The sequence below is a fragment of the Seriola lalandi genome, unplaced genomic scaffold (assembly GCF_002814215.2).
Source record: "Seriola lalandi dorsalis isolate HSWRI2012SDOR001 ecotype SW California unplaced genomic scaffold, Sedor1 jcf7180002054353, whole genome shotgun sequence".
In the NCBI taxonomy this organism is placed as follows: Eukaryota; Metazoa; Chordata; class Actinopteri; order Carangiformes; family Carangidae; genus Seriola; species Seriola lalandi.
In genome coordinates this window covers 902,698-928,728 of record NW_019524906.1, presented here as the reverse complement: position 1 = coordinate 928,728, position 26,031 = coordinate 902,698, and the positions used below count along the sequence as shown (strand labels likewise).

Here is a 26,031-nt window from a genome sequence, read left to right as displayed (position 1 = left end):
GTGTGTGTGTGTGTGTGTGTGTGTGTGTGTGTGTGTGTGTGTGTGTGGTGAGAGCATAAATCACCATATACTGTCGGGAATTCGGCGAACAGATTTTGTGTGTGTGTGTGTGTGTGTGTGTGTGTGTGTGTGTGTGTGTGTGTTGAGAGCAAGAGATTTATAGTGTCTGCAGTTGAGTGGGGCTGGGAAGAGGAGTGTGCAGTCTCAAGTGATGGAATTTATATCTGTATAAATGCCATAATGTGGAATATGAAAACATTGGATCTAAACAAATGTCAGAACTGTCTTCTCAAACTTCCCTCACTTACCTCAACATTGTAATATTCATAATCTTATTTGTAGAACACTTTTCAAACAGTGTTGAAACAACAAAATGCTGCTGAGACAAAGAACAAAAGAGAGATAAAATGTTTAAAAAATACATCAGGGCTGACCCGACAAAGATTTTTATATGAAAGCAGGAAATTTCATGGTGTAAACAATGTCTATCTATGACTGATTGAGTGTCGCCAGTTCCTGTGGAGTTTTTCTGCAATCTTTTCGATTAAGACTCTTCTCATTGACAACTGTTTGGCCAACTATGGGGCAGCCCTAACATGGATACTTAAATGTTAACAAAAAAAAGAAGAACCTGATCTGCTGTGAATTTCAGTAATGTAGATTTACTGAGAGGCAAATGAATATTCAGTACGCTGCTAAAAAGAAAAAGAGAAAAAGCAAAACGAAAAAAAAAGAAGGTGGCAAATCAAAAAACAGCAGATGTGATAAAGGCTAATGGAAACAGATTTTTCAAGAAGACCTTGTTGTCATGGTACCTGCTTTGAGTTATTCTACTGTAGAAAGAGCATTATGTCATACACTCCACTCCAACACAAAGCCCCAACATGAGGATAAAAATAGCAAGTGTCTGGGGTGTACCTAACCACAAGGTCCCCTGTTAGATTCCAGGTGGGGGCCCTTGTTGCCAACTCTGTATCAACACATTGGTTGATGACAGCACAATACGTTAGATCAAAAGAGACTTGTTACTTAAAATACAAGAGAAAATGCCAATGCCTGCAAGTGGGAGGCAGATAGAAAATATTCTGATTGTAACTCTTGAGAATGTAAAAAATTTGTCTTGGCACTCTATTTAAAAAAAAAAGTTAATATATATAAGCACAAGCTTTGAACAATATAAAATTTGCCCTGTATCAGTAAACAATGAGCTAATGTTCACCTGACATAACCTAATCCAGCCCCAGGGTTCAACATCGTCAGACAAGTTCTAGTTTCCTGTGTATTAGAGTGTTGAGGCTGCCCGTCATTGTTTGTTACACAGCTGGCTTGCATCATCATCATCAGTGGCACCACCGCATCTTAAAGTGTGGAAATCTGAAAGTCACCACAGGTCGCATCTGTGTTTCTTTTGAATATTAGAAAACAGATAAAAATCAGATGTCACAACCAGTAAAAATCCAGGTGGGGCATGCTTAAGGCATACAAGCTGCATGGCTCTAGGGATGGCAGTGTCAGTTTGTCTGTCCACCACTTTGGTCCAGACCAAATGACAACTATTATATGAAATCAAGATAAGAATAAATTCAAATGATTTTGGTGATCCCCTGACTAGGTTTATATTTAAATGTCTTGTCAACTATTCGATGGATTGCCATAAGGCTGTAACTAACAACTGTCTTCATCATCAGTTAATGTGTTGATTATTTCCTCAATTAATCAATTATTGATTTGGTCTCCAAAGATCCAGAAAGACAATTTAAAAAGTCCAACGATGAAAGTGATATAATCAAATTACATGTTTTGTTAGACGAAATCCAAAATCCAATCATATTCAATTGTGTAAGACTAAGAATAGCAGCAAATCCCAACACATGACCTGCTGGAACCATGAAATATTTGGCATTTTTGCTCCAAAAATAATTAATTATTAAAATAGTTCCTGTTTATCTTTCTTCAAACAACTAATCTGTTAATCAACTAATCAATACAGCTTTAGAATGCCATTACATTTGGTACAGACATTCAAGTTCTGAGGGGGTGAATTGTGAAAGCTGTCCTTTCAAGTAGACCTATTATCAGAGCTTAATGCACTGCTGTGCCTAAGCACAGACTCACAGAGCTGCTAGCATGGCTGTAGACCCGTAGTCTTGTTTTGATTACTACTTCAAAAAACTGTTGTGCATAATCAGCAGTTCATCTGTTTTTCTCTCCATTTAGCTTTTCACTTTCTTTTATGAGAAAAATATATTGAGCTGTCTCTACTGAAAGAGGTGAGAACGACAGCAACCACAACTACTTTTGGATGTGTGGTGAGGTAAATTCTATGTAAAAATTAGTTTCAACAAATCTGCTCTTTTTCCTGGGAAAAACTGAAAAAATAGAAAAAAAAAACTGAATACACACATCTTTAGTTGTAAATAAGCTCTAAGGAAAGAGAAGACAGAGATCACAGCCTTTGATTGTCTAGACAGAACAAAAATGAAAGGGGTAGTCTGGTTGTTTGTGCTCAGCTGGCATTGCGCTGGATCCTCCCTCAGCACTCGCCACTGCTTTGTCATTGACACCACAGAGGGTCCCCTAGAGGGATCCAGCCATGTCATGAGAAAAACAAAGACTGTCAAAGAGGTAGAAAGAGGAGGGGGGGGGGGGGGGGGGGGTGATAGAAGGCCTTTGAGCTAATAGCTGTGGACTGAGATGGGGAAGTAATTCTGAAACTATAGACAAAGACTGCACACGAATGGGTGTCCCTGAGCCCTGGAACACATCCATACAGCGGAGGGCAGGAAGTTGTTCGTGTTGAGTAAGGAAGTAACCCCATTTCCTGGAATTGCTGTACAAGCCTCTATATCCAGCCAGCCAAGAGTTGTCATGGTAACTTGCAATAAAATACCCTTTGCTCAGCATGGAAGGAGGGAGACGAGGCTCAAACTAAACACTATTACCCTGAGGGAAGCTAGCCCACACAAACAGCAGAGGAACCAAGCAGACGAGCTAAGCTCGGGCTTTAAGGTTTTAGTCTCACTGGTCAGCTTCAGTTTAAGGGTGGTGACTTACAGTAAGAAACAGGTCAGTGCCAACAGCAGCAACAAAAGCGTGCGATTACTGGGGATGTATCAAGCTGATCTCTTGGATCCTGATCAGGACAGATATAATCATTTTTAAATGCAACAGTATCAGTATAAACTTGATCCACTTCCGATCCTTTGTTTAATGTAACCCATTGCACTCCTGGTACACCTGCTTTCAAAAACACCCCTGCCTGAGGTTAAAACACAGTAACCTATTCCTGAACATATTCACGAGAAATGCATGAGTGAACCACAGACTAGTACAAGAGAAATAAAGGAGCCAGTAGTTTGAATTGATGAAAATGAGACTAAGATGGAGGACAAAAATCTTGATTGCGACAGCCCCAGTAATTACTCTGCTGACCTCCCAACTGAGACAGTCGCCTCGCTGTTGTAATTACTTACAAAAGTTGGGAGAGTCTCATCTAAAGCTGAGTGTATGGGGCAGGGCTGAGCTGTTTTGGTAAAGCAGGACACACTGCTGGCTTGCTGGCGTGTATGTGTGGTGTATGTGTATGTGCATGTCTGAGTGTCTGAGTGAGTGTGTGTGTGTGGCTGTTGAAGGGAGAAAGAAAGAGACAGACAGAAACATAGAGTGCAGAATGTAGGGACTTTCCCTGGATCATTCATATCCAGACTTTTCTTCTTTTTAACTTTTTTGTTTTGTGTTAAAACAAATCAGGACTTTTGTGACTTTCTGAGATTGTTGAACTGTGGACTAGAGTATTTTATGATTAAATATATTCCAGTGTTTGGAATTGACTTTACCAAATAACATGGGTTGCAGTTACAACATTAATAATAGTCACTGCATTATCGTAATATATGTTTTGATATTATGTATTCAGAAGCACATGGTAGAAAGTCAAACTCCCTTTGATCCAGTTGAGTCAAATGTTTTTTTTCAGTGTATGTTCTAAAACATTTCATATCTTTGCTATGACACATTTTGATACAGTTTTATTTGTTAGCATTCAACAATGACCAACAACAAGAACTCATACCTCAGTATGAGAATTCTTTTCTCATACTGAGATACATGGGTGGTTAACCATCACAAATTATTTCTGCTAGTCTGGTTTATCCAAACATAAAGGCTTCTCCCTATATCCTCCCCTGGTGTTTTTTTCTCCAGACTCTCAGGCAAAATATGCAAAGTCAATCCATCCATTAGCTATACAACTTTTCTTTGAGGTCATAAACCAATCCCAGCTCACATCAGTGGGGTAGATCCTGGACAAGTCGCCAGTCTATCACAGTGCTGAGACATAGAAACAGACAACTATTCATGTTCACACTATGGGCAATTTAGAGTCGCCAATTAACCTGACCTGCAAGTTTTTGGACTGTGGGAGGAAACTGGAGCACTGGAGGAAACCCTACGCAGGCACAGGGAAAACATGCACTCCATGCAGAAGGGTCCTAGCCAGTTGGCAAGCTCGAACAAAGAACTTTCTTGCTGTGAGGTGACAGTGCTGTTCCAAAACAAACAACCCTGTCATTGTTAATCAGAGAAGAGTTTTAAGGACAACAGGTTTGTGACTGGGTGACAATTAGTAGAAGCAAATGGACTAGCCACAGCCCATTTCTTTCTATGCGCTGGACAATCTTTATTGTTAAACTAGGTAGGTTTTAACTAGCTAATCCTGTGTCCCACCTAAAATCATTCAGCACAGGTGATCCAGCACTACTAGGATATCATCTGCAATGCTAGGAAAAGTTTTCAATTCAAATTTAAAATGTCATCTAAAAAATGTAAAATCATTGTCCATTGTCCACATTTAAAAACTTCTATTTAACACATTCATATCCATTGAAATGAGATTGATAAAAAAGATACTGGTAACAACTGGTTATTACACAAAAAGAAATATCATAGAACTAAATTAATACTGCAGTAATTTATTACAAAGCATTTCCTTTCTAAACTCTTCTGTGTAGTTTCTCTCCTTCTCCTACCTGATGTGCCCTGCTTGGTTCATTACTCCATGCGCCCTGCCTGCCTGTCTCCAGGATTACGGGGCTGTGCTGGCCAAGGAATGCAGGCCGCAGTAATTCCCTGTTAATTTGCTAACCTGTTCAACAGTGCAGACACAACGCTCTGTAATCCCCTCGACCTTCACATCCACAATCACCGCCTTCTATAGTAACAGTGCATGTGATTCATGCAGGACATCCACCTAGCTTCATTCACATTTTGACTGGTAATTATCTAATGCGTGAGGATTAAACTCACAGAGAGCAAACTAGTCAAGCAGGTATGGTTGTTGTATTAGCACACTGAAGCAAAATGGTAACAGTACCATAACTATGACCTTAACCATGTCTGCTATGCATTTCAATTTCAAGACCTTAATCACTGTAGGTCTATAAGTTTAAAAATCGATGGAAATAAAGACACATATATCTGGGGAACAGTCCCAATGATTCATACAGTTCCACACATTATTTGTTACTCTCCCACTACAACCAACAAGCATGGGACAGAAACACTTGGAGGCCTGGCTACACTACACTATCAATCAATAGGGCAGAGAAGGCTGAACTGAATGCAATGTGAAATATTATGAACAAATTTATCTTACTGAGACTGCAGCGAGCAGACAAGAAGAGATAAAAAATAAACCAAGGGGAAGGCCTGGAGGATGTCACAGAGAATATGTCTTAAACAATATTAATAACACAGCCACAAGGCAGTGGGTAGAGCTGGTGGTCAGTAAATAATGCAGTGTGGTGGGCAACTCAATAAATAGCTTTGTCTTCAGAGCACAGGGCGAAGCATGGCACAGATAAATCACATTTCACACCAGGCTCTAGCTTGGGTCAGATGCAAGTAAACCATGGGGGGCACAATTGCTGGCCTTTGTCAGTTTGTATCCACAATGCAATACATACACACACGCAAATAGATACACACACGCATGTCAGCTGTCTGCTGTTTGCACTGAGCAAATATATGCAACCATCCACATGCCCACACCATGGGGGTAAGACTAAGTCGTGTGCCACAAAGATGAAACCTACGCTTCCTCAAGAATCAGATTGACATTCAGCTACAACACTGGACTGTAGGAAAGTGGTAACAATGTGCCTGCATCAACACAAATGGGCTTCACTGTCCATTATATGCATTAAAATTATGATTAAATTATGTATGTATTTATTTTGGAAGAAGTCACATACATTAGCACTACATGCAAATCACTAGCAACATTTTTTGCTTAGTTAGCAAATCAAACCAGAGGAACTTGTTGACAAATGCCAATGTACTTCAAGTATGTTGTTATTAGTAGTTAATGAATGAATATGTCACCAACCACCCTTTGCAGTCAGAGCTTTGTAACACTGACATTATTATCTACGGACCAGACAAGTGTGGCCTTTTTCACAGGAATAACATGCTTTAGCTGTGGTGTTGCATGTAAAGTTGTGATTACAACAAATATTTCCACTGCAGCATCACAGCAGGCGATCATTGTTGTGGCCCGCAATATTGTGGTCCTGCTTGCAGTAAGGTCAAACTGTTCACCATTACACCAACTGAGCTGTGATGTACTAAACTGATTGGCTTAACATGTGCGGTCATACAGGTGATGAGATAGAGAGCATCATCTTTGAGATTTTCATGTTCAGCAGATTGCAGCCATTTTATAACCCAAACTCATTTGCCATACTACAGCTGTAATTGTGAAGTTAAGATAGTGCTAATTCAAACCTGCTGCTTCACATTAAAAACCTTCAAACAGCAAACATCTGGCAGGCTTTTACTGTGAAGAAGCTATGGGAAGTGCAGCTGTATTTGTCACAGCAGTTAGCAAAGGACTGCCAACTCCTTACCATACGATCGAAAATGGTCTACACAGCAAGACATAGACATTTTCACACAGTTTTGCTGATGAAGCATTTTCACATGGTGCAAACATCCAAAGTGATATGGCTACATAAGGCACTTACTGCAATATGGGTAAACCCCCAACCTCCCTCTTGTCATCAAGGTAAGCAAAACCTTCTACCATGCTATCCTGCCATATGGAAAGCCACTTGCGCTTTGCACACATCACAGGCTGTGATCACAGTTCCTCAGTGCTACAGACTAAGTGCTGTGTCCCAACTATTTGGACATTCACTCACCAGCATAAAAAAAGGGATAGGTGAGGATGGAAAGAGGGAGAAAAGGAAAATCACGGTGAGAGAGAGAGAGAGAGAGAGAGAGAGAGAGAGAGAGAGAGAGAGAGAGAGAGAGAGAGAGGTTGAACAGAGAGGGAGGGAGGAATGTCAAACACCAACAACATTCCAGTGCTTCTCCTTGCACTGCCTGCAGCACTTTTACTTTGTCTTTTCTTCTTTTGTGTAACTTCTCTGTTCACCTATAGTTCATGAAAAAAAACATGAGAAAGAATAGCAGGGCTGCATGTGTCAACTCTGAACTAAAAGGCTAAAAAAAAACATGTTGAAAAAATCATATGAGATTAAATCCATTTACTGGTCGTATTGACTTATATAAAGGCTAAAAATGCTACTGGCCATTTCTTCCAACACATTTCTCACAGCAGCCACTGAGAAAAATATAGCTAAAAAAGCATAACAATATCATCAGTAATGATTATATATGCTGTAAAACATCACTTCATAATAAAGTCAAATTAAGGCAAAAACCACATAGGATTTTCAGTACAATTATATTTACAAATAAATAAAGGCCTGACCCTTGAAATAGACATCTTCGCCAAAATTCATAATATTAACCATGACAGAAAGGTCTACATATAGTTTCAGGTATTAAATATTACAACCAAGATGAGCTGAGAATCCAACTGGTGGTAAACTCAACTAAACTCAGTTCAAAGTAAGTTAAAACATTTCTCATCTCAAGGAAATTACATATTTTGGTTTATCTTATCTCAAACTGAGGCATTTAATGCTGTTTTGTGCCGTTGCCCTGCTCAATGTACCCATGTTTCTTAACATATGCTTTTCTATATTTCATTATATTTTTCATTCAATCTCAAGTATAACCTATATTAGAAAACACAAACAAAAGTGTATAGTCTAAGTGAAATCAATGTTGTTCATGACATTTTGCTGTTTTGGAAATTATCCTGGCCAAGCAACATGCTGCACATTTGGGTTACAATTTGACAATCACACCACCTGTTGTCCTAGAGACCTTCCTCAAACAACTCTCTTATTCGTTTTAAGGTTTGGTAGTGTAATGTAATAATGTCCAAAGATATCTTTTTCCTGTTTTTATACACAACAAGCTTTCACTCTTCAGACTAATTCCTTTTTCACTGCTGACCCATGGCCTAAACATGTATTTAGGACCTGCTATTGAACCCCTAATTAGTGGACACTAACCTGTGCTTTATAAAGAAAGATAGAAACCAGTCATCCCTTTCTTTGCCATGTTACATACACATAGACACTGCTAGCAATTATATGACAAATGTACAGTACAAGTGCCTCATTTCAGTGATTAAGATAATCTCCAGATACATCTAGGTCATTTCAAACATTTCTCAATTCTAACACCCACTCATTCCTTCTTATTTCACATTTAAGAATATTTAAAGAGAATGCACTTGTTTTGACAACTGACCCAAATATAGGAGAGGCAGGTGTTCAAAAAGAGTGGTAGCGTTAAAAAACACATGTGTATCGTTTTATAAAGAGGAAAAAATAAGACAGTTAGTCCCAGACTCTATTTAACTATCAAGATAATTGTATAGATTTGCCCCATTACCCACATTTTATTCAGACCTTCATCACTGTCTACTCCTCTAATTCAGCATGACAGGCTAAATAAGTTCAAGTGTCCATTTTGAATTCTTTCTCTTGCTTTTCAACATCTGGGCAGCGGTGCGACTGAGCTCAGACTAGTAGGCCTTAGTATCCACATTAATCAGACCTTGATCCTCTGACTTTAGCACAACGTTACTTCAGTTTCAATGGCATTATGGGGGTGAGCAATCAATTATAGTCTTTTAATTATGTGAATATAGTTCGAGAGTATTTTGGTTTCATAATTGGGTAGTAGAGATAACACTGACAGAAAAAATAATGCGGAATACCATTACTAAAAGTGTTTTACAGGGATACACTGAACCCCTAAAATAATGTTATAGTAATGTCAGAATAACGTTACGTTAGCTGTTGTATGTTTTGGACAAAAGGCCATACCTATACAAACGCAGAAGGAACCAAGCAATCACCACAAAATACGGTAACAATGCTGCCTTTCAATAGGTTTTACACTAAATGTTACGTCCAGGAACAGTTTTTGCTTTTTTAAAAAGTAGCTGACTTTTTCAAGACAACACACCTAGCTAGTCAGACACAAGTGCAACAGCAGGGAGTGTAGAGATGCTAAGTCTGCCCCGTGTGCCGCAGATGCAGAGGCAACAAAACGTGACCAAGACAAGTTATGAAGTATTAGAGGAAAGAAAACCATGCAACTTTATCATAGTAAAAAAACTTACCCAAAGAGAGGTGGATGAAGCAGAAGACAACGACTAGTGACTTGCCCGAGGAGAAACCGGGTATCTGCTCCATATTTTCTGTAAAATCCACATAAGGTCGCCAGCCCAAAGTCGAGCTGTCTCCCGGGACGGTTAGTTCTCAAAAATTTCTCGTTGGAAACGGCTAACACGCAATTAAGAGGAAAATACTACTTGTAGTGCCAAATTATAGCATCTCAGTAATTCTTTGACATGCGTTACTGCTACGTGCCGTTACGTTAAAACCGTATAAAATTCACATAAATTTAACTTCTACTCAGTGGCACACGGAGCTAAAAAGTCTTCCACCTCTGAACGCTCACCAGTCACTGAAGTCAATGGGAGTGAAGAAACAAACACATATCCTTCCGCTGAAGTCAGCGGGGATCTATCGTCGGGCTTAAAAGATGTTAAAAACTTTTGATAAAAGCTGATATCAACATGATGGTGTTTGTCGTCACTTTAGAAAAGTCTTATTACTCTATATATTCGTTAATTTTAGCCGGGACACAACATAAAAAGACACCACAAGTTTTCTTTCTGTGTCGCCACGGCGGAGGAATTTTTTTTCTCATTTTTCTACTTCTCTGAGCCTGGTATGACTCAAAGTTAACCCGTTCAATGTTTTTTTTTTTTCTTCTTTTCTCCACCCAGTGAAATACACGTTTTTCCCCGGCATGTCTTGAGACACCCACTCTTTGTCTCCTTTTTACATTAGCATAACCATTAATGCCAGGTCGTGTGCCAGGTTTCAGGTCTACAGCGTTGCAGCTGTATTTTACAGGTAGTTTGGACATGAACATTTTTACTTTGAAAGACGTTGGAGAGGTAGAGGAAAACAATAACTTTTACTGATCTCCAAAACAAGCTATGCTTAAACTTTTAACATGGTGAATTTTTGTTGTTGTTGAAGACCCATACAAACACCTCTTTTACAGTGTCTCGTGAAATAAAAGGAAAGATAGAGCTTAGACAGGTGAGTAAATGAACGTGAGTTTCCATTCCACCTGATTAATCAGTGCTGATGCAGTCTGTTTATCTGCATGTTTCAGGTTTGTCAACACTTTCTCAAGTTCAGGTTTCTGAGGTTCAATTTCTGTAATAGTCTGAGTCCACAAGTTAAGTTAGTTAGTTGTTGTTTTGATGGGGGATCATTAGGAGTATTTGTAAAATTTCATTTTTTTTTTGAATGTCATGAAAAAAAATAAAATCATAACCATAACCAGCTAAAGGATTACTATAGATTGGGCAATTAATCAATTAGTCAATCCACAGAAAATGAATCCCCAACATTTTTGATAATTGATTTGAAATTCTTTTGTCATCTTTCAAGCAAAAATGCCAAACATTCTCAGATTCCAGCTCATTTTTTTTGTTCTTTTTCATACCATTGCAAATTAAATAAGCTATAGTTGGAAAAAATAAGTCATTTATGGACATCATGATGAAGAGCATTTTTTGTTCTCATTCATCGATATAGTTATGGCCCCAGGCATCACACACATTAAGGTTAACGCATTGATTGTCAGTAGCCCACATAATGAAACGCGTTTTTTGTGGGTTATCAGAAGAAAAGTATTTCACAATACACAACACACTTATAAATCACATGATTGTTTTATTTTTCTGGTGAGCAAGCTCAACTTTTGTAACAATGTCTAACGCTCACAAGAACCCCTTTCCTCATACACAGACAAACACTCTCACACTAGCTTTATGAGCCATTATTAACCACAGTAATCCCAGACTAATTATCCCTTATCAGCCTGAATGATCCAGGTGTAAATCACAGGCTCATCACAATAACAAGACCACATCTCGTCCCAGTGATTTGTTTGTCTTTACACCCCGTTAGAGAAACATTGCCGAGCCTCCTGCTGCCGCGACGGGCCCTCTGTCCTCTATTCAACCCTGCTGAAAGGCCTGAACAAGGGGGGAGCAAATTGATCTCCTCAGGGGTCCGTACTGACAATTCTTTTGTTGCTGGGGCCAATGTCAAGCTCTTGCTCTCCATGCGTGGTTGGGTGTCAGGTGCTGGCACGACAACAAACGCTCTTCAGGCATTTGGTCAGATGCTGTTTTTGTTGATAAATCCTGTCTTGTGTTTTCTTTATTATCTATCACCAAAACATATGAATCCACTGTCACAGATGCGTCGCTTCCTAAGTAAACCCTGCATTCTTATGTTGTCATTTTTTTTTGTCACAAGATTGTAAGGTTGTTAATTCAATTTAATTCAATTCAGAATTTCTCCTACAACACTTTGATTAATCAATTATTTCATGTTAAAGTCATTGGCCATGTATGCTGACAGTAAATCACATCAGAGGATCACTTTGTCTGCAGCACTGTTTTCCTAATGATGTCACTCCAGATGTGGGCTTCTATAGTTTTGGAAAGATGGTCGAGAAGGGGTGTGGATCTGCTTCATGAGCAGTAAAACACTGATTAGTTCCTCCTTGCCACTGCTCTGATGAAAGACCTCTACCACACAAGTCTGACACAATTTCAAAGAGGAAAAAAAAAAGCATTTGAAAAGTTGTTGGGAAAGCTCAACATCACCGGTGCTTCATATCCCTTTGAACCACAGTTGAATTGAATGCATCAACAACCCCAACTTCAAATCCCTTGGTTGAGATGATATGAAACTACCCAGTTTATCAGTTAACAAACGTAGATTAGATAATCAGAGGTTTCTTAGTACGCTACTCATTTCATTTTCAAACTAAAATTAACACTCAAAACTGTCAGAAAAAAATGCAAAACAATGGGTGTGTCATGACAGTTTTGCATCCACCGCATGTGTGTGAGTTTTTAATATTTCAGGTATACCACAGACTAGTAATAAAACTTGGCCTGGATTACAGCCATCGGTCTCTGCCATGCTGGCGGGAGAGCCGCTTTCATCACCGCGGCCCATCTTCACGCTGATTCAGAGCTCATCAGTCAGGGTGACTCCAGCTGTCGGCCTGTAGATTTATACTGCAGAACATGGTGTTCAGGGGGTAGATAGTAATGACTGACTATGCTAGAGAAGATATGAGCATGTGTGTGTGTGTGTGTGTGTGTGTGTGTTCTTTTTCACTCCCCTTAACCATAAACACGCCGTCATCCCCCAGCATGATGGCCATGGGAAACCAAATCAGTGCCTGTCACTCAAGTAGAACGTCACCTGGCCTTTACGTTCTAAGATGGCCGGCTGGAGAGTCAGTATGAAGTGTGTGTATATATGATTCCTTTCTATAATTAGTAGTGGCAGGGACTGATTTACTTTTCATTGCCTGGCTGTAGCAGCAGATTTGCTTGCATAAACAGCTTTACATAACTGCAGCGAGTGTCGTTCATTGGTTCTGGATGCTTCTATGTGCTTCAGACACACTTCATACCTACAATTACAGTTTTTGCACCATAGCATTTTGCAAACAACACTGTTAACCTTTAATGCAGATATGTACGCTTCACTGATCTCAGGTTTAGTTAGCATAAGTGTTGACTAGCAGGAACTTTGTGCTGGCTGTGCTGAGATGAGCATTCATGCAGGAGTATTGGGTGTGAAGTTTTGATGCCGTATGTGTCCCCGTCAAGACTCTTGCACATGTTGCGTGTTGAAGCATCGTCTGTCTAATGTCGTCTTTACAGTGTAAGCAGATCTGGGGGACAGGAAACTAAGGGGGGTATATTTAGGGTTGATTATCACCTCCTCCTCACTGACCCGTTTTGACTGCTGTAAAAGAAGCTGTCTGCAGACAGCTTTCATTTGTGTTATGTGCACCCTCTTTCTGTAATAGGCTAAAAGACCTGTAGATATTTTGAGTAAAGGTTTGAATTTAATCAGTAGAACTGGGGTGGAAAGTGGTGTTCTGCTCTGTTGGCGTGACTATAATAACAAGTAGTATTTAAGACTTAAGAACATATCAGATTGACACAAACATCAACGAGGGTTGGTTTGGCCGCAAGACCGGGGTCATCAAGATGAGAAGCCACATAGTGTTTAATTTACAGAGATGCAGAGCTGATACAAGGGTTTCCAAGCATTTAATCACAGTAAATCATTTTCCTGTGTGAACTTGTAGTTATATGAGCCAAATGTCAACATCAGGGTAGATAATGCGCACATAATTTAAGAAAGCACACAGATCAGCACTAAATCGGTATAATCATTTACTTGGTCAGACATGGGATACTTAACAAAGAAAGTAAACCCTGTGCAAGTGTTTTACTGGCCTCAGTTTTATTGTAAAATATAAAGATAAAAGCCCTGCAGAATAGCCATAGATAATGCAATAGTGCAATCACCATGTGTAATCGCTCATAATTGATTTTACTGTGGCCATACATTCCATTACGATTACATTTAAATGATCATCTGAGATTGTAATAATCTGATTAATTCAAGCTGATATATTACTTTGTAACTCCCCGTCACTTAGCCAACAGCATCACGTTGCAGATAGCATGCAAATCGAGGGAAAACTTGTAACATCATCTCCAGCAAAACTCAGTAGTTGTTGATATCCTGTGGCTTTGGACATACAGCATATGTCACATTAATGTAGTGTTCTGCAGTGATCAGCTTCCTTGGAGAAAACAAGGATTTCGTGAGTATGTTTGTGTGAGAAACTAAGATAGTGTGTGTGTGTGTGTGTGTGTGTGTGTGTGTGTGTGTGTGTGTGTGTGTGTGTGTGTGTGTGTGTGAGCGAATGCGTGCGTCATGGCGTTCCACAGTGGTCAAAGGTGGAGAGTCAGCAAGCGCGAGGGCCTGGTGTGACCAAGCGTGATGTGGGTAGAGACTTCAGTCGAGGGGTCCCTGATAAGGAGAGGAGGGGAGTTGGCAGAGAGGTGGGGAAACAGGTGATGAAGGAAAGGTGTGAGGAGGTGGAGGAGGGACGTGTGCATGTGAACACATCCTGTAAGGTGACCTGGGGCTCTGGCAGGGCCAGGTGGACAGGAATGTGCTGTTGTGTGTAGATGGGATCCTCCCTTGAGCGCCTCAGCCTGCCCACCGTCACCCCACACTAGGAGGCTATTTATATTGCACTGTGGGAAAATAACAGCCCAAGCAGTGTCATCTGGGTTCTGCAAGGTTTATACTTTCCTACCCACACACACACACACACACACAGACACAGACACACACACACACACACACACACACATACATAACACCAACATGCTTCCAAACTCCCTTAGTCACAAACAACTTAAGGACAAACCAGAGTATGTAACCTAACTGGCATGTAAGTCACACACACTGCCACTTGTACACTGGCAGTGTCACTGCTGGTGAGTCTAAAACAGGATTCAACTATAATCACATCACAATAGACTATGTTACTAAGTTAGAAACACAAGTCAAGAGTATAGTTTGTATAACCCTTAAGTAATACTACCCGGACCAATGACCAGGAAACAGATTTTAGATACTTTGATAAGATTTCACACAAACATATAGTCATGCACACACACACACACACACACACACACACACACACACACACACACACACACACACACACACACACACACACACAAAGGGGATGCACTCATGCAAGCAGAATTCTCATTTGTGAAGAGCAAACATTCTTCAGTCCTCTAAAACTGTGCTACTGGGATGAATATAATTTTACTGTCTGCAGCAGGAGGTAAATAGAGAGATAAAAACAAAATAAAGGTGTACATTTTGAAACACATTAGCATGTGAACATGCAGCCGCTGCATGGATCTAACATTACTCTTGACTTGATGTTAAAAACCAGTGTGTTTCCGGAAAAGACCGATTAGACTTATCACTACAGGTTTGTGTTTGTTTTGGTGACTCAATTCAATGAGGAAGTCACAAATAGTGCAATGACTAGAATCTAATGTGGAAAAATCATTGGCTAACTTATGGTCTCTAAACTGTGGCAGTGGGTCAGATCTACCCAAAATGACCATATGATTCTTGTAATCTGAATCCTGAACTGTGCCTTTGATTTCACTGTTCAGTGGTGCAATGAATACTTGATAACCAAAGTGAAAGATGAAACTCTTGTGGTTGTTGTTAAGTGCCTTGAAGGGTGGAGGTATGTTTAAATGTTGGGGCTGATTTGGTAAAGGAGGTAATAGTAGAGGACCTGTGACCTCTACATGTAATCCAACATAACAAATCTGCACGTTATGTCGCTGATGATATTTGGATATGAGAAAGGTCTCAGCGAGGGCAATTTCAGCCCTGCCAGCTCCCGCCCAAGGTCATCTGAATCATTCTCCCATACATTAACACACACATTTAAGCACAGATGTATGCGCACACTTATGCACGCACCAGCGCCAAGACATAAACATACAAAAACACTGAAACACACATTTAGACCCTCTTCCATCATGTCCTGGTCCCTGAGGCCCAAGGGTTCAGTAGGTCAGACTAATCTGCCACAGTCCATCCTATTTACCACAGACGGGATGAGAGCACTGGTGACAGGATAGAGAGGAGGAACGATACAAAACCAGGAATAAAGCATAATATGGGTTGAAGTTATGGTTGGTTTGGTTTTATTTTGCCATTTTATAATTCATACATAACACACTTACCCAAATATAGACAATACACAAAACACAGACAGATTCAAAACAGTATATGACCATGCAAGGACATAAAATAAAGTGACAGAATAGAATAAAACAATTTATAAATATCATGTAATACAAACGTATTATTTATGAAAGTGAATTATCTGTGTATTATCGGTGTCTGACATCGTCTGGTGATGAATTTGTACAACATCTCTGCCTGGTGGAGTCTTTCTCAGTCATTTTTCACATTTTCTTCATGCTCAATTCAAAACAAGTGTGCAGACCCTGTTTTTCCTGCATGTTTGCTTGTTTTACTCACATGCTGAAAGTTAAAGAGAGTGTAAAGTGAGTGTGCTCGGCATATCTTCCAGGGTTACTTGTATCATAAATTCACAAGCTGCTAAAAGACAGGCATGGCTGGAATTCACACTTCAGCCCTCACTTTCTCACAGTCTAAGCTCAGCGTTGTGTGTTTGGATGAGTGTCAGATATGACACTATTAATAAGCCAACAGTGATCTCTGTTTAAAGAAATGTATAAATTAATGAGAAATGCTGGGAAAACCAGACATTGACTCATGGCTGTGAACAAAGCATCTCTTCCATTGTGACATACATTTATGTATGTGAATTTCTATTGTTCCTCCTCTGTGTTGCTTACTCTGACATTTCTCTCTTCCCACTATATCCTGTTTTTGTTTATGGCATATTCTTACACACCTAAAGGGCAATTGGAGCACTCAGCACGAGATCTGGGTAAATATGTAGTGCTGGGAAAAAAGATAATTTATTGCGTTGGTTTTATTACTGAGTTAAAGGTCTGCTCTTTTTTAAATAGACTCATGCAGTATTATGACAGCAACGTGTGAAGGGTCATCATTGGTCTGTGATGAGGTGATAAAGAATACACAGAGTGCGGAGCAGGTCCAGGCCTGTGGAAAACAGTCCATACTTGACCCCCCCTGTGAGAAGTTCCCTGTTCCCAGGACCCGGTGTGTACGTTTGGGGGGCAATAACTCACCAGGTCCCTAGACTTCCTCTTTCGGCCTTCTGCGTTTTATGGCCCTCTCCTCTGCCATACAGCTGCTGTCTCCACAGTTTCCCTTTACTCTGATTGGATTAGATGGGAGTTTGAGGGAAGATGATGAAGGGAAAGAGACCGGGAAGCAGCTGGGATGAGGTGGGAAGCTGGTGTGATATGGGATGGAGTGTGTATTTTTTATTAAAGCCATTACAGATGACTTTACTGATGGACAGACCTTCCCCTGTGGTCCACATTTCGCTAGATCTTCCCGTCACACAACATGTGTAAAGTGTGCCTTACAGGGGAAACAAGATAATAATTGCCATTACTTCATTGTAGATTATTTCTGTTTGAATGACTGAAAAATGTTGAGATGTGGGAATTAGAGGTCAGGGAAAACTATTTTCTTTTAAAGCTATGTTCTTTCAAAACTGCAAGGGGAGAAATTGTTCATATGGTGTTTCTTTAGCATTGTCTGGTATAGCAACAAGGTAATAATGGCTTTACTTTACCCACTATCAATTGGTTCTTTTGACCCAGTGTTGTTTTTAGCCATGCTAATGAGATGGCAATGTTGGTCTGTTGGTCGGTCCGTCAGCTAATGGGTGGATTGCCACCGGATCTGGTACAGACATTCATGTTTCCCTCAGAATGAATTCTACTAACTTTGGTTACGTCCTGAACTTTCATCAGGTCAAATTGTTTTTTTATCTGCCCAATACTGTAGTTTACAACAAAACAGGAACCTCCAAAACTGTCGACGTTCCAGTCAGCCTCAGCTGTACTTTGTGTTTAGTGCAAATTAGGAAATGTGAGCATGCTTAACTAAGATGACAAGCATGTAAACATTATACTTGCTAAACATCAGCATGTTAGGATTTTCACTGTTTCATTAGCATTTAGCTAAGTGTGCTAAAGTAGGCTGATTTTGTGTAATCAACAATAAATTTGTGGCAGTTTTAAGGTAAAACATCTGCTTGGTTAAATTTAACCGCAAACGGAACCAAACTGGATGAATTTTTTTTAACCCAGTAATTTCTTGAGTGTTTCAGATTGTCTTGGTATTTTTTTTCTATGACACATCCTGTCAGAGATTCAGGGCTACTTAGCGTCGGGGGAATAGATGGAGTTGTTGGTGTGTAGCAGGACATGCCTCATCATTCTAACATCTCTAGTGTGGCCTCCCATTAATAAGATCATATCTGTGAAGTTCAGTGCACCCAAGGCAAATAGGGGAAGGATGAATGAATTTGCAACAGGGCGTGCTGTCTGCATGTTTGTTTCCCCTCAAGTGCTGAAGTTGGTCTGCCAGAAATACGACTGAAACTCTCTCGCTGAATTTGCATGCGCGACTGTTCCAGTGACTGTGAGACTAAGTAGCTGAAGATCAAGGTCAAGGTCACGTTGTTTTAATGTCCTGTTTCTTTAAGATTGCGCAAGACTCAGGAGGAGTCAAGTGTGGGTGGACGGTATTGTGGTTATGTCTTTGACAGGAAATTTAATCAAGATAGGGTAATATGAGTTGGCAAGAGTACTTCAAAGATTTTGTTCTTGAAAACAGATACATGTGTAGAAGGCACTGCAGCCTTTCTACCAGTCTCGCTTCGTGAGCGAGCGTGTGTGTGTGTGTGTTTAAATCAGCCTATGTGTGTTTAGTACATGCGCTGTATTCCTGACCCCTGATCACACAAAGTATTTTAATCCAATCAGCTTCGTTTTCACATGACTGTCACACACTCGCTGCTGCTATGGTAACCTGCAGAGGAAGGAGAGAAAGTGCTGGAGTGAGAGGGGTACGTTGTCCTCTCTTTAACCACTGTGACATTTACACACACACACACACACACATAATCACACATGGATTTTACACTTAACCTATGTGAAACTTGACTTTCTGTTCCTTATTTTTTCAGCTGAATGTATGTTTCTTACTTTACAAAAACACAAACACTGATTTTTGAAGTAACTCTAATATAATGACTTCAGAATATGTGGCAGAGGAAGGGAAAAGGGCGAATAGTGTCAGCATCAAAAAGTTGCTTTGATTTGCATATTAAAGTGATGGAGACAGTGCCTGTTCACAACAAAAATAAATGTGCTAAATTGGAAACAATGCTAAAATTTTGAATTGAAAAGAACTTTTGTTGCTTACTGACATAAGGCCAATGGGGGGTTTAAATATAAGTAGAATGGCCGTGCAGAATGTGACAGACTTGCAGGATATGATTAAAAAATAATTTTTGACACAAGTCCATTACAACACTTCTGCTGTTGCTGCTGCAGAGCTGACAGATAAGTGCCTCACAAACCCTTTTTCAGGTAATGAAATCTGTTTCAGTGGATTAAGATTGCGAAGAAAGACGACTTTATCACAACTGAGGCCAAACTCACAATACCCACTTCCCTTGAGAGGTGAAAAGGTTAGTCTGTGCCCTGTGGTTTGTTTTTGGCATGCTACCCTCTGCTTCTTCTTATTTTTTCTCTGACGTTTCCTGTTGAAGCATCAGACTGCTGCTCTTTATGCTTACAATGCTAGTAGTCGCTGCATTCACTGAATGTGTGAGAAGCCTGCATCAGCAACACTGTTTTTTTTTCTTTTTTTCTCAGACTACCAGAAGCTGCAGCCTATTATTTATTCTTCTTTTAAAACTAACCTATGATTTGGAGCTCAGCTAACAGGAGGCCACAGTCAGCAGCAAAAGTTGCAAGTCAGGGAGTTTTTTTTTTTGTGCTTCACACTTCAACTGCATCATGCAACAGTAGGCAAAGCACTCTACCTGCTGGTCGATAATGGTATCACCGGACTGTGTTTAATGGTGGCAAACACCATGAAATAGCATTTGGATAAAGTTTCTGGAAAATTTGTGTTTTAAAACAACTGCCCTGGCAGTGACACCTATAGCATGTGGCCCTTTCCACTGAAACTGTTTGCAGGTCTGAAAGCAACAACTTTTATCAAAATCACTACGCAGGAGATGCTCTTTGAGTCACTGAGTTTCCTACTCAGAATTTGGAGTTGACTGAGTTTTTTTAAATTCATTTTTCCCCATTTTTTTTTTTTTACCTGGAAGTCTTTTGCATATCATATATTACTCAGTCACAGGAAGTATTTTGCAACAGCTTGTTCCTGTCTTAGACAACCCCACTTAAATGACCTACTTTTGCCTTTCAATGGTCTAATAAGAAGATCATAATCATATTAACTGGTGGCACTTTGCAGTTCTGACTAGACTGTTAAATCAACAGTGAGAATTTCACCTCAACTTATAACACAGGTATCTCAATTTGTTTTCCCAGTGGAGAAACACTTGATAAGCATCAACTCAACAACTCAAAGTCCTCTAACAAATGATTTTATTCATAGATAGCAGACAGAACAGAAAAAGAGGTGTCCTTTCCAGCTGAGAGCAGACGGCAGCTGCTTTTAACACCTGTGACTGTCAGCCTGTTGCCAACTTTTAAATTGAGTCTAGACTGTGTAAAGTTTATACAAAATATAAGGACCCGACCAGACATCAAATCTTTTTTTTGTTTTTAATGCCTGCTTACAGAAAGGTGCTGGTCCACACGTTCACGGTGCAAGAGGGCATAAAAGGAGAGTGAATGCACACTGGTCAGATCAGGGTTCGGACTGTATGAAAATTATAGGGGTGAGGAGGGGGGTTGAGTCTTACATTTCACTCAAAAAAACAAAAAGCAAGGACCTCGCCAGCATTATTAATATGTTCCCGTGTCCTCAGTGTATGAGAAGGGGCGTCTTTATGAACCACTGTGCACATTAAACCCATCATTTGCAACTATTTTAACCTTTTTTTTTTTTTATTATCTTGCAAGGGAAGGCTGAAATAACAAGAAATGATCCCCCCTGCTCTCTTGGAAAAAAAGTCCAACTCCTCTCACTTCACTTGAAGAACAAACTACATCGCCTTCACCCTTTAATGACCACCTTTTCCCTCCTAATAATTTTTCTACAGTCCCTTATAGGGTCACTGACATCCCATAATGGCAAAAAAAAAAAAAAATCTGTTAAATCAGACACGGTGAAATAGCTTTAACAAGGCTTTCATACAGCATTTTTAAAAGCAAAGAGTCTACTTAACTTACTGTGTGTATGTTGTTGATGAGCCTATTCAACTGCCCTAGGATTAATGTCATGTCTTCCATATGTGTATACTTAAATATGTGTAAATGTCCAGGCTTGTGAAGTCATTACAACTATGATTATGTTAAGGAACAGCAATACCCATATGACATGCTCAGGATGAAAAAAAGTTGGGGTTTTTTTTTGTTGCTCTTTTCTGTATTACTAGGCAGTATACAAGATTTAATCAGTCACTCTTGGTACAGTACAGTACAACTTTGGATACTCACAAAACAGGAAATTTCTTTTTCTCTTCATTTTTCCTCCGCACTTGCACACAAATTGCCTTCAAAAACAAAGCAATCAATATAACATAAACGTTAATAATAAAACTATGTATTATGACATCATTTATATTCAGATCACACATCGATGGACAGGCGAGAACGAAATGGGTGATCATATGTCTGTAAAGTCTTATTAAGAGCAGGGATCCTGTTTTTAGTCAAAGGTGACAGCTTTTCTTAGTGTCTGCAGACTGTGCAGCTCATTTTCCACTTCAATACCTCCTTCCTCTTCTTCTTCTCCTTCTCTTCTTTCTCTCTCAGAGCCACCAAAAGCGTACATAGACAATGAGCATGATGAAAAACACACCACCAGCTGCCAGCTTGGCATAGGTGGAGCGGGTATTCAGATACTTGGCGTCACTCCTGTACTTCTTTGACAGGCTGGACAAGTTGCTGGCCTTTGAGTCGAGCGCTGCAGGGGAGGAGAAACCAGAGGAAAGGGAATTGGAGTTCAAAGAAAAAGGGGAAAGAGTGCAAAAGGAGGAGGGAGACACACAGATAAAGACAAATTCAAATAAAGAAACATACAGATCACAGGCCTTTAGTATCCAGCCTGAGAACAACATGAAGTATAGGTTTGACCTGAAGACATCGGAACAGGCCTGAGATAACAAAAGCTCACCGGAGAGAGCCTCTCCTCTCTGCAGCACCTCCTCTATGTTAGCCACCATGATCCTCTGGACGTCCTGGAGCTCTGTGTTGATGCTGCCCAGATTCCTTCTCGCTCGACTATCAATGTACGACTTCTTGGTTTTCTGGATGTAGGTATCTGATAAGGAAGAGACATCAAAAGTAAAAGCAGTTAAAGGTAGCCTGTGAAGTGTTTTCACAAAATACCATACTGCCCAATTAGTTGTTCAGATGAGTCTGTAGTGATTTGCCAAAAAAGTTGGCAAAAAAAAATTCAGAGCTGGGACAGAAGAGTTTTGCCGATAGCAACAAACAAATAGTGGCTTGAAAGCAAACAGAGGCAGTTGAGTTGTGTTGTGGGTAATCTAAGCCCCAGGAAGGATGCGTGGTATAAAACAGATGATACCTCTGTACCAAATATAGTATATTTTTTGTATATAATACTGTCTGTTGTGAGGCTAAGAGTGCGATGCTAAATTGCTAAATTGGTAGGCAGGTCAGGTTAAAGGCCAGATATGACCAATCCACACTAGTTTTTTCCCCTAATGCCATTATAAAATTCATTGTTTCTGCTGCCAGTTACCTGCATTAAGTCTTCAAAAGAACCTCAATGAGATGCACACAGTGAGGTATTAAGATTTCAACTTTCATAAAGAGAGCACGGTTATCCCGTTCGGGACTAAGACTGCTGATGTCAGAACAGGTATTGATTTGACATCAGTAGGTACCAAAAGTTTTTTAGCGCAAACAGCAGTTATATAATTCAGCTCTATTTTGGTCTTACCAAATTCAATGAAGGAGTAAGGCCGGGATACTGTGGGAACCTTCTTTCCATGTTGCTCATGAAACTCTGCCTGCAGGTCTTCTAGGTAAGCAAAGGCCAGCTTCTTGGGAAAGCTGGCTTCACACAGCACAAGGTAGCACACTCCTTTCTCTATAAAATAGCTGCGGAGAGGACCGAGAGAATTAAAATTAAAACATGTTGTCGTTGTGTGGGTAGAAGCCACATTTGAGCTTCACTCTGACATAATTACTCCAAAACTATCTAAAAACCATTCCTGGCAGACAAGTGGTGGGTTATCGAGATTTATTTTGGTGCACAATTCCTCTTTGGCCATCACTTCATACTCACTGAAATGCCATGGAACCAGCCTCTAAAGTGCAGCGTGTGGGACTCTGCTCATTGAGTTTCCTGAAGAGCTGCTTAGCCTGACTCTGGTACTGCTGAAGATCCCGACCCAACTAAACAGAAGAAAACAACAACGATGGTTACTACACATCTCACTCACATCTCATACAGACAAAAATAGTGTTTAATCAGGGCCAGTGTGGTTACTTGTTTTAAGTTTTTGACTAGACAGACAAAGGAAATCACACTGTTTTCCTTGATGGCGTGAATTTCTTGCCCTGTATTCACGTGCTGAAAATAAACTCTTGGTGTGAAAGACTACAGACAGACTCAGCAGTGTGATGCTACATCTGAAACTGAAGGTAACAAATAGCCACTCTGGCTCTTTGTGGTAAATTCTTTTTATTTACATGGTGGATGGTATTCATTTCTTATGTGTTGACCCCTGGACCAAATGACAGCGACACTATAGCATCACAGAAACACGTATGATGTTGAAGCACAGAGCAGAGAAACTACAAACCTTTTCACTTCCCTTTTTGAAAGCAAACAAGAGAGTGAGGGGAAAAATGTTAGACTCCTGTCAAGTCATGCTCAAACATAATAAAACAACTTAACAAGTTACACATGCCATCCATTTGAACATGCTTAGCTTGAAAATACATAATAAACTAAAAGAAGTTCAGTGAGCATGTTTATTAGACTTTTACCAATAATGATACTTGAGGGTTTAAAAAAATCTATTAAGGATATATCTACAGAAAGCCTTTATCACACATTTTTGTTGACAGTCCCTTAAATCTCGCTGTTAATAAACTGTGACTAAGATATGCACTGAGCAGGATATTTAAGTAGTGCTCTCTGGTGGAAGAATTGTGTAATGGCAACACCCTTTCCCAATTAGCTCAAACAAATATATTTGCCCTTAATGTATAAGGAATATTCCTTGTGATTTATCAGCCAACATGCAGATTAATAGGATGTCTCTGTGATGAGCTAAAATTGGCTGATACACATTAAGCATTTTACATGCTCTACAGAACAAAAAAAAAAAGAAAGAAAGATGTATTTGATCAGGTGTTAAAGACTTTATTCAGCAATCAAACCTGATAAACGATTTTTTGTTTTTTGGCACAATACATAAACACGACTGCTTGTGGATTGCAGATTTATCAGATTTTTGAAGACCTCAGCTGCAACATAATACTAGGTTTCACTGCAGTTGTGCAATGCTCAAATAATTTGACACACTATCTGAATAGGGTCAGGGTTGAAACATGGTGAGTCTGATCTCTGATGATTGAGTCAGTTGCTTTAGGGTCTAGCCAAGTATGGCTCTGTGTACAGATAGGCAGGCCTCCACTTATCACCTAGTCATACTGTGCGGTCGATTTAAGTTTCACACAGCAGCCACTAGTCGAGTCCTTGAGTACTCCTGGACCCACATCTGGAGGAAAATCGTCCTGTGGGTCACAGCTGGCCAGCTGTTTAGTGTTAGCTAACGTGTCACTGTAGCATTTGTACATAGATGCGTTTACAACAGAAACCTGAATTGACGTAAGCAAAACAGGCAGCTAGCGACCACAGAGACAAAATAGCTGAAATTTGAACCTGCTCGTCCTCCTGCATTGAAGCGGCCAGAGGCAGACCGTCTGCCAGCCGAGCGATCATCGTCAGCAGAACCATCTCTCCGCCGTTTACTGGTGTTTCTCCACCGCCCAGTAAATGTTACAGGTGACTGGTCCCAGTGTTTGACAGGCTGTAAACTGACAACACCACAGGACTGACGCGCTGAGCTGGCCGGAAACGCTAGAGCTTTGTGTGTCACAGCTAAATCCTTCCGCCCTCTTGTTATACGGAAATAAGCGACTACGCATAAAGTTCCGCATCACAGTTTGTTCTTGTGTGTGTGTGTGTGTGTGTGTGTGTGCGCGCGCGCGCGCGTGCGTGTGGTCAAATTTTAATTTCCTGCTTACTAAATAAGGCTAATTATTTGATAATTATCAGCAATAATTTGACTATAAGGCAGGGTTTTACATTTTTACAATTTGTTAATAAAAGATCAGTTCAAATGAAGAGCTGTGTGCCACCCAATTAGTGAGAACACTTTTTGTTCCTTATATATATATATATATATATATATATATATATATATATATGTCAATATTTTTTTTTTATTATTTAATAGCATATTTGCCCTGTGACTTCAAGAAAGTATGGAAAAATCCAAAAGCCAAGCTGATAGCAAAGGAAATAAAATTCTGTCATGTGTTCCTCAAGAATATCTAAAGGTTTTTTCCGTCCTGTAAACAAGAACCACCAAGAAGCCTTTATGTGAATGCAATAGCATTTTTATTGGTGTCAAGATAATGATATACTTAGCACTTTATTGGCAGCAAATTCTACCATGTCAACAAAACATGAAATTCTCTCTTGTAAAGCTTTGATGGTTTTCTTGTGAATATCAAGGCATGTTGTTTCTAGGTCACTAAGCTTCAATTGAGTAAGTCTACTTAAGTCACAAATTTTTTTATTGTTCTTTACACCATGGAGCAACCAAAGATCAAGACAATTCAGTGAGTTGATCTAATAGTTTTACTGTGGGTATGAATTGTAGGCAACAGAGGGCAGCACTGTTCACTTCGAAAAGGCCTCTGTGGTGCACAAATTCTTAACAACATGATTGTGTCCCAGCAGTTATTTG

The 26,031-nt window shown here is 39.9% G+C and overlaps 2 protein-coding genes across 2 annotated transcripts in view; both read right to left on the bottom strand.

The window, feature by feature from the left end:
- The window catches only part of notch2 (notch receptor 2), a 44,253-nt gene extending 34,357 nt beyond the window's left edge, over positions 1–9,896 (bottom strand). Inside the window, exon 1 of the mRNA XM_023408061.2 lies at positions 9,548–9,896. Within this exon, the coding sequence (XP_023263829.2) occupies positions 9,548–9,620 (73 nt within the window). The 5' untranslated portion in view covers positions 9,621–9,896. The remainder of the gene's footprint in view (positions 1–9,547) is intronic.
- A 10,581-nt stretch (positions 9,897–20,477) lies between these two features.
- sec22bb (SEC22 homolog B, vesicle trafficking protein b) lies at positions 20,478–25,145 on the bottom strand. Its single transcript, XM_023408100.2, has 5 exons — positions 24,939–25,145; positions 23,331–23,440; positions 22,983–23,143; positions 22,191–22,337; positions 20,478–21,980 (listed from the first exon to the last, which is right to left on the bottom strand). The coding sequence occupies exons 1-5, from the start codon at positions 25,011–25,013 to the stop codon at positions 21,826–21,828; spliced, it is 648 nt and encodes a 215-aa protein (XP_023263868.1). The 5' UTR covers positions 25,014–25,145; the 3' UTR covers positions 20,478–21,825.
- Between the last annotated feature and the right edge of the window lie 886 nt (positions 25,146–26,031).